Genomic DNA, 9,488 nt, shown 5'->3' with positions numbered 1-9,488 from the left:
AAGTGCTTTACTTTGAAACACATCATATATGTAAAACTAGTGAAGTATGTAATACTTCTGCATTAATGAAGTGGTTTATCCTTTTGCCCAGAATAACTGGCAAACAACCTGAAGGCAGAGAGACTACTTTAAAAATTCCAACACCATTTTTACTGCTGATAAAAAATTTCTGATGCAATTAATGATGAAATTTAAAGTAACAATTCAGATTTTAATTGACAGTTACAACTGGCAATGTTTCAAGCAAACAGTGGCAAAGGTTGGACGAGAGAACAGCTTGCACAGCCTGAGCCCCAGATAATAAAATACATTATGTACAATACACCAGTAATGTCACTGCAGTTACATCCCAAAGCTGAACAGAACGAACTTACAATTTTGCATAAAAGTCACAAAACTCTTTGTAGAGTTTTATTTCACTGTGCCTACGTTGCAATTTTGACACCGGTTTCTCGCCTTCATTTCCCGCGTAGTTGTGAGCATTGGGAGCAACCTTGTACGCAACCTCTTCATCCTCTGGGATGGGGAACGGCTGAGCTCTGCGCTGGAAATCCATCTCGCTCTGACTGCTTTCCCAGGCGTATATATTCTATGCTTACACTGCAAACAAACCGTAGGCAAAGTCCGCAAAACAATATGCTGGACTTCCCCTTGTTCCCAGCGAAGTGATTTACTTTCACAGCTCGAAGTGATTTACTTTCACAGCTCGTGTCATGTAGCTGGAGCTACTCAGCACCCTGCTAGAGCTTCAAGTTAAAAGTTCAGCAGCAGGGCTGTGAGCCTGTCACGCTGAGATTTACTGAGCTGGCTGTGCACAGAGGAGAGCACTCCCCTGCCAGGCCCTCATGTAAACTCAGATGCTGGAAAGGGTCTTTGCTGCTGGCTGCTGACAGAAGCTGCCCACGAGAGCTGTGGTGTGAGCAATCAATGTGAGCAAATAAGTTCACCACCAAACTTGGCTGCAGCTTCTTTCTGCTGAGGGGGCATGGAGTCCAACAATATTTTACCATGGGAAAACCAACAGTGGAAAGCAGGAACAGAAGACTCCTGTCTGCAGGTAAATATTGCTTTAATGCCACAGTGTGTTAATTACATTGTAAAAATGGCCTTTAATGCTCCACTTGTGTCTTTTAAGTCATATGTGTTGAACTTACCTATATGAGTCTTTCCTCTTGTCAGTACTTCAGACAAGGAGTAGGTACAAGCAGATGGTTTAATTCTGTCGTGTTTCACAGGCCATTAAAAATACTGACAGGCATGCCATAATGGACAATATATGAAGGAGGAAAACCAAACCTTTATTTCCAGTGATGTGCTGCATTTAGAACAACTATCCAATGTAAGAACACTAACTGAAGTAAGATTTGCAGCTAATAATTAGACTCCTTCAAGCTCTCCCTCTTTGAAGCACAGTGCTTGCGGCATATCTGGGATACTCGGCTTCCAGCGCTTTTTAACTGCAGAAAAGGAAGGCTTTTGGGAAGCCCTCTGGAGTAACTAACTTTTGTGTTGAACTGTCTCAGCCTTTTTAGCAATCAGCTGAACCACAGAACAGCATGCACTTTGTGCTCATGACACGCAGCACACTGGCAGCTGAAGAATCTGCTAGTCAGTGAGGGGGCATGAGGAATCAGAGGATGACAAGAAGGAGATGACTAATGGGAACAAATAGAGAAACTAGAAGTAAGATCAGAGAATAATAGAATCATTTAGTCGGAAAAGACCTCAGGACCACTGAGTACAACCATTAAACTAATATTGCCACATTCACCACTAAATCATATCCCCACGTGCCACATCTACACATCTTTTAAATACCTTCAGGGATGGTGATGCTAACACTTCCTTGGGCAGTCTGTTCCAATGTTTGACAACATTTCCATGAAGAAATCTGTCCTGATCTCCAATCTAAACCTCCCCTGGCACAACTTGAGGCCATTTCCTGTTGTACTGTCACAGGATATGACAGAATGTCCAGTCAAGGCTACAATTTCTTAATATACCTGCACCTTCCCTAGGATCTACCACAGAGGGTCTGGTTGTTGATGGTTTTTGGCCATATCTCTCACCACCAGCTAGGACAGCTTGCTTAGCAAGCATACAGCAGCCCACATGCCACTCTCCATGCAGGCCTGAGCTTGCCTGCAGCCACCTTCCTGCAGCTCAGCCAACACAGTCCTACGCTGCTGCTTCTGCTGACAAATTTGTGGAGTGGGTTTGGTCAGTGTCTTTCCTTCACTTCCCCTCAACAAGGAGCAACCCTCTAGGCAAGCTATTTCCCTGCGTAGGTGGGACCCAGGCAGCATGACCCTGCTGATTTGCCTGTCTGTAGGTGTGATTATTCACCCTATGCCAGAGCTACCAGGAGTCAAGCTCTAACAGGCTAAGGAGGCTGCACCCTCACTACTGACACAGCCTGGCTGCAGCTCAAGCCCTATTTTTATCTGTCATGGGGCAAGCTGCAGATGAAGCAATGTTCAGGTTGTAGCCTGAAGCCACAAAGATCTTGCCAGAGCACCACTGCAGTCCTGGAATAAAAGGTTTCTGCCTTCTCTGAAACATGAGTGATGAAGTGAGTGTCTGCCAAGAGACATGCAGGTATAGTGATGCCAGTTCTTCTTCTTTCTCTTGCTTCAACACTTTCTGTACAGGTCAGTGCTGAGCTTCTGTGGGTATAAAAAACTTCAGTGAGACTGACTGCAGTGGACTAAAAATGCTGATTTATCCAGGATTAGTAAAGGTGCACGAAGCCACTAAGATAATAAACAGCAAGTCAACCTATCTTTTCTTCTTATCACTATTTTCTCAACAGTTTCCCAACTCTTTTCCTATATCTTGTCCCAGACCACAGACAATTCTGCTGGAGAGATGCTGCTGCAAATCAAAGTGCCCTGTAGAGACTTTCTCCTGGTGGACTACTACAATTTTGCAGTAACCTGAAATCCAAAGGTGACCAATGTGGTTGGAAGCCACTTCTGCTCCCTCATATCCTCTTTGGTCAACAAGAAAACATTTGATTGCTTCTTCAGCTTGCTACTATGCAGTCTTCTGCATGGCTGTAGCAAAGCAAGTAGTACAGCAAGTTAGTGCAGTAAGATGTCCATCCAAAAAACCTGGTTTTATCTTCCTAGTTTTTGTCAGGAGGAAGTCCTTCAAAGTAATAGGATTCCATATGTGCAATAAGTAGAAGCTGACTTGTTCTCCAGTCATATTACCATTGTTGCTGGAGGAATGACTCTCAATTTTTTTCATTATACAAGAAGGAGCTTGACAGGAGTTTAAAAATGGCCTTTATGCTACTGAACCAAAATGCAGCTCCTACTATGGAGGTCTGGTAATCCACGAATCCAGAGCAGCTGGCCATCCTTCTCTTTTCTGACATTTTGTAGGAGGCATGCTGCCAAGATCTGAAATACATTGTTAAAAATACACTGCATTTTCATTAGGAAATTCTAGGTTACTCTGAGGTGAAGCTGTCCATGGGGAGTGAGAAGTATGTAAGGGGTTGTTTTGCGGCAGCAGCTCCCCAAGGACATTCACTGGGATATGGGACAAAACATAGCAAGCAGCCTGTTGTTAAAGATGCAGTGTTAGGGAGAAAAGGAAGAAGTTGAACGTTTAACTAGAAAAGGTAGGTATGAAAGAAAAAGACATTCTCCTCTTGGCACACTGAGGATCTTATCAGAAGTCCAAACTGGCGGTAGGGAAGGTGCCGAAGGAAACGGTAGAAGAGGGAGGGAGAAGTGTTCCACTGCGGTTACCAGAAGGGCTCTGGTAAACAATAGCAAAAATAGGCGCACTGCCTAATCCCTGCTGAAGGATGACTGCCGCCTCACTCCGCGCTGCTTTCTCTGCACAGCTTTCCAACCTGGCTGCCCATGCCGGCGGCTGCCAGGGGCAGACAGGGACTCTTACAGAGACGGCTCGCTGGCCAGCCAAGCCCGCTGAGCATTTCACTCCGCGCCACAAATAGCCGTGTGCGGAGCAGTCACGGCTCCAAACAAGGTGCTTGGCAAAGGCAGCTGCTGCTTGGCAACCTATTTGTGCCACCGTGACATATCGCTGCAGCGGCGGCGCTGCCGGGGGCCGCACGGCGCACGGGGACAGGCGGGGACGAGCGGGCGCAGCGCAGCCACCAGCTCCGCCACAGGGGCGAGCGGCTTCGTCTCAATGATGCATTAACAGATGCCGCGACTCTCACACGCAAAATACAGAACAACCTAGAACAGAAGTTTGGCTGCAAAATACGCGTGGGCTTGCAGTGCCCTGCTCTGATTTCTGCACCAACATTCTAAAGCACTGGTTGACCTTTTGTGGGGGTTTTTTACTGAAATGAAAAACACTCTTGGGTTCTGGTTGCTGCAATTGTTTATCTCTTGAGCAATAAAATACTTTCCGTGTTAAGCTGGTCTCCTAAGGCATTTTGAAAAAAGGTATGAATCTTTTATATCATTCAAACTCACATTTTACAGGTAGGATTTTCACATGTGCTCAGCACTGCTCTAACTACTTTTTCTATTAAAAAATATGGCAAACCATCTTGAAACCGCTGCAGTGAAAATCAGGTGAATTCTGAGTGTTCCTGAAAGTTTCATTCTTTTGTCTTCACCTCAAAATGCGTAATTAAGCTTATGTGGTGGGAGTTTAAACGGGGCAAACAAAAAGGCAATTCTAGTTGTTTCATATCCTCCAGTATAAATTTATTCTAGTATAAACATGTCCAAAAAATGCTTTGGTCTCCACAAACAGAGAACGTTCACATTCCATCTCTCCATAAGGAAGTAAATATAACTGGAATAGACAGGTAAGCAGCGGCTTCCCACACAATGTTTATCAGTCATTCAGGCACAGTGAAATATCAGCCTCTGACAGAATTTGTAGAAAGGGAGAGCAATATGCAACTACAGCATTTTCCTGATATAAGCATTATTTCAGCAAAGTATTGTGTTTTCTCCCTGCTGGTTATGTCTATTACCAAATGAAGCCATGCTCTGTGTAAACCAAGTAATGACTTCTGTGTACAGATATTTGATACTCTTTAAAACATTCATCTCTTCCTCCCCCACTACTGTTTCTTTCAATCCTGTGCAAACAGGAAAAACAAAACAAACAGTATCATATATGAGAAGCTCAGAAATTCCAATAATTTTGTGTTGCATGAGACACAGCATATTATTGGTTATTCTTGAAATTTGCACCCTGCCTAGTCAACTGCATGTCTACTTCATTATTGTATCCAAATTCTGTATCCAAATTCCTCCAACTCTAAATTTGAAGGCTACATTTGCACTGATGCATTTCATATAACACATCCTCATTTCCAATTTAAGAATAATAAAAGAGGTCAGCCACTCAATACAAGGGGCTGCACATCAAATGTCCCTGAGACACTCACTGTGAAAAGAACCATATTTTCAAGCCTGAAAAGAGAAGATCAAGTCCACCAAGCTCCAAAAAAGCAACAGAACAAGAAGAAACAACCTCAAGTTGCATCAAGGGAGGTTTAGACTGGCCATTACATTTCTTTTTTTTCTTTTTTTTCATGCAAATGTGTGTCAAGCATTTGGAACAGGCTACCCAGAGAAGTGAAGCAGAGTCAACATCCCTGAAACTATTTAAAAGACATGTAGATGTGGCACTTGGGGACACAGTTTAGAGGTGGACTTGGCAGTGATGGGTTATTGGTTGGATTTGATAACCTTAAGAGCTTGTTACAGCCTAAAGGATTCTGTGATTGTAAAATGATGCAGTAACATATTTCTTTTTAGGGTAATGGTTTCCTAGCACCAATATTCAGTTCATGTCATCTGTCACTGACATCCACCAAAAATCCTCCCCTGAATCCTCAGCATAATGGCAAATGCCAGTCTTTGATTCTGCCTGAGTCATCTGCCTGCACTATGTGGAACCAATGTTTTGACAAGCTGAACACCATGACCTGAGCAGTGCATCCAGGAGCTATAATTAATGCTGTGACTCAATGGAACACCCCAGCAATCACGAGAGACTTCCAGTACATCCATGCAGCTCCTTGTAGGGCAGAGAGAACTGCAAAATCAGGCTTCCCAGCCCACAGCAAGATCCTTGTTATAGTCACATCTCCAGTGGAGACACCGTGCTGAGGACTGACCTTCAGCTTTAGTATCCTGCACGTCACACACATCTTTTATTATTACTTTATCACTATTAATCTACACTTTCAGCAACATAATCTCTTCTTACCTTCACTAGTTTGAGCTTCTATATGATGAAATGCAAAGTTTTTCATTGCCTGAATTAATGAATTTTGAGCAGAAGTACAATGTGCTACAGAAAACATCTCAGCTGTTCCTCTTCTCTCACGCACATACCAAATTGTAATTATTAGTCACTCCAGGTTTCAGTTTCACATTTTTCTCTTCCTACATTCACTACAGCATCACCAGGCTTTAAAACCTGCAGAGGATGGCAGACAGCTAAGCCATCTGCAGTTAATACCGCAGCATGAAATAATAATAGCCCTAATATTCAACTGCCAAGAGAACAACCAGAAGCAGTTTATGTTCCTAGGACTCAAGAATGAGTAATGTGTCAACAAATAACACTAACACAAAATACCATTTGACTTTATTACGACAGTTTTAACATTTAGGGTAATGCAAACTAAAGGTCTTCATCTTGTACTTTACATTTATTAGCTATTCAATGCTAGTACCTGTCAAGTAAACATGAATGAATTTCAGTAGCAGTTTGTGCCAAGGAAGACTTCCATACATTCTTCTAGAAGAAGGTTTGGCAAGGTTTTTTTAAACCTTTTTGCCAGGTTTTTTTAAAGTAATGGTTTCTGTCTCAACACCTGACTAATCCTCAATGAGTAAAAAAGCAGTGGACACTTACAGTATCTATTATAGCACTTTATACAAGGGAAGAAGATATTGAAGATACCCCTCACAAGAATATACTGCTGGGATCATTCAAAAAGAACAGCAGGGTTGTTTTTTTTTTTGCTTGACAGAAGAGAAGTAAAGGAAAGAGGGAAGATGTCAGGGGTTTGAGCTTTCAGTCAGAGGGGCTCGAGCCCTGCAAGCCTCCTTCTGCTTTGCTACATACCCTGGTGTAATCTGAGGAATAGCTTTAGAAAGCATTTGAGTTTAAAACTACACAATCATTTGTACATTTCAGGCAAAATTCATAACCTGCAACTTGGCAGCTCATGGAGTTATCCTATTCTGAAGCTGCACTGCTACAACATCCTTTAAAAAAGTATATATATTTGGACCAACTTTGCAATGTATCAGAAATATAGGGTATGCTTCACTTCAGTTTCTGAAGTCAGTGAGAAGAAATGTACAAAACAAAAACTGAAAAGCCAAATATTGTGCAGGACAAGTAGCTTTCATGCAAACTTCCCATACTGGAACAAGGGGATCAGCCAGGGAGGTTCTGAGGCATGACTCTGAGTGGTAGTCCAATAGTTGCATAGAAACAGAGTTCAAAAGGTGGACTCACCTCAGGATCAAGAACTTTATGAACTATGAAGAGTGTGGCATGCATGGATTTCACATGCTAGAAAAGACCAACATCATTTCACATTTGCTCTACCTTTGTCCACTCATTCCTTGCTGGAACAGCTTGAATATTTTAAATCTTTCATTTAAAAAGGCACAAACTGAGAAATGCTGCCAGGTATTGCTATCTGTGTCTGCCAGTATGTTACTTCCTTTGAGGGTAATAGTAAAAAGTTTTTAATTCATTTTTTTTTCTAGCTGTATTATGGCCATTAGGGCGGCCAGAAACAGCAGAAGAGCTACAAGGAAATATGTCACAAAAGGCAGAACCCAAATTTCTCTTCCTGGACAAAAGGCTCCAAAAGATCAAAAAGGTTCCTCTATAAAGACACATCACAGGACGACTTAGAATCTGCTGGCAAAATTGAGCGGTATCATCAAAAAACACTGCTCACAGAATATTATATATAAAAACATCATTTCAGAATTCTACCAGCTACTACCTAAAATGAGAATTTCTACAAAGCTGGAAGATACAAAGATGAAAACTGAACAACAGCAACCTAAAGCTGCTATGACAAATCAAGCAAGGAAAAAAATAACACATAACTGCGTGTACTACACCATCAGATAATACACATGACAACTCAGAGCATTGAGTGACTTAATAAATGCCCTGAGAATGCTGGGTGCAAGGCAAGACCAGAGGAGTTAATTGAAGGAAAAAACACTGAATGCCACAAACTCTGTAGGAAGTCCCCGAGCCACAGCTGGGGGCAAGCTGGGGTTACCACTACAGGCAATCCCATAAAAGGCTCACTCTTTACCTCCCTCCACAGAGGGAGGGAGGCCATCCTCAGAAGCAGCATTCTTGGCAAGCTGTTCCCATGCCTGGAGAGCATCATGTAAAACGCTCATGGTCCTCTCGAGGACACTGTATCAGCTAGCTTCAGGTTTCCCAGAACAGCTCAGAGACCTCAGGAAAACAAAAAATATACAGAAAGGGAATCCGAACTTACAACCTTTTAAACTTTTCTCCCAAATATGTGCAAGTTAGTAATTTTTATTAAGTGGTAACATTGGCATAATGTAGTTTTTCTCTTCTGTGTGTAAACTCACTTCAGTGTGACAGACTGCATTCAAAGGATAGCCTAATTATAGTGAAGAATAATAAGCAATCACAGTACATTTTCTTTAGACAACACCTCTGATAAGGTATCATCAGGACACATGAAAACAGTAGCAAAAGAAATGTACAATTTACCTTTAGTCAGCTAATTCTGTAAATAAGAGCAGTGAAAATCCTAACTGCTATAATTAAAATCCTTAGTGAAGCTCACATGACTAAAATAATAGATTTAAGAGGAAAAGCAATTACTGCTTTGGTTGATGTTACACAAGCAGCTACCTCCAGTCATTGGGAGTCATGAGAGGTGATAGTCCGGGTGAGCAAGTCAAAAAAAAATCACTTAGTTGTTATGCAATGTAGGAGACAAGGGGTGAGAGAGAAGGCAAGCAGAAAAGGGTGTGTTCCTCAGGAGTTTTTTTAACCCCTAGAGCAATGAAAAGCACAGCACAAATCGACAGGAAAGCCTCTAGTCATGTGGATACCTCAAACTAAGGAACAATGCAAATTCTAGGTATCCCAATATTTAAATCTAACCATGAAGCATATTTTTGCTGGCTGTAAGTTACTCTAATTAATGGTACCAATTCAGTGTTACATTTACACAGACAAATCCCTTCTTTAGAGCAGCTAGCAGACAAGCTGAAGTGTTTCTTAGTTCAGAGCTCCCAAGAACTGATTAAAATGAGTATTTGTAGCACCCAGCTCTCCACTGTTCTCACAGAGTTATTAGGGAAAAGCACAATTTTTTTGTCTTAGTACTTCTTTTAAAGTTTTTCCTGCTTTAACAAATTAATCACTTTTTTTACCAAGGTATGGAATAATTACTGCTTCACCTGTTGACACTGGCAGGATGAGCAAGTTAAACAACTCTT

The 9,488-nt window shown here is 41.9% G+C and overlaps 1 protein-coding gene and 1 long non-coding RNA gene across 9 annotated transcripts in view; one reads left to right on the top strand and one right to left on the bottom strand.

The window, feature by feature from the left end:
* LIMS1 (LIM zinc finger domain containing 1) overlaps nucleotides 1-9,488 on the bottom strand; it is a 68,149-nt gene that overhangs the window by 18,734 nt on the left and 39,927 nt on the right. Inside the window, exon 1 of one of the 8 annotated variants that reach the window (XM_038130125.1) lies at nucleotides 375-750. The exons of 6 other annotated variants lie outside the window; for them this stretch is intronic. In XM_038130125.1, the coding sequence (XP_037986053.1) occupies nucleotides 375-556 (182 nt within the window). In that variant the 5' untranslated portion in view covers nucleotides 557-750. Of the gene's footprint in view, nucleotides 1-374; nucleotides 751-9,488 lie in introns of those variants that run through there. One more of the 8 variants, XM_038130136.1, reaches the window with a different exon arrangement.
* Nucleotides 928-7,634, top strand: LOC119698367. Its single transcript, XR_005256139.1, has 2 exons — nucleotides 928-1,057; nucleotides 5,769-7,634. It is a non-coding gene; the product is annotated as an uncharacterized LOC119698367 (long non-coding RNA).

This window comes from Motacilla alba, chromosome 1, assembly GCF_015832195.1.
Source record: "Motacilla alba alba isolate MOTALB_02 chromosome 1, Motacilla_alba_V1.0_pri, whole genome shotgun sequence".
NCBI lineage: Eukaryota > Metazoa > Chordata > Aves > Passeriformes > Motacillidae > Motacilla > Motacilla alba.
The sequence above is the reverse complement of the archived record's forward strand: the minus strand, read 5'-3'. Positions and strand labels throughout refer to the sequence as shown.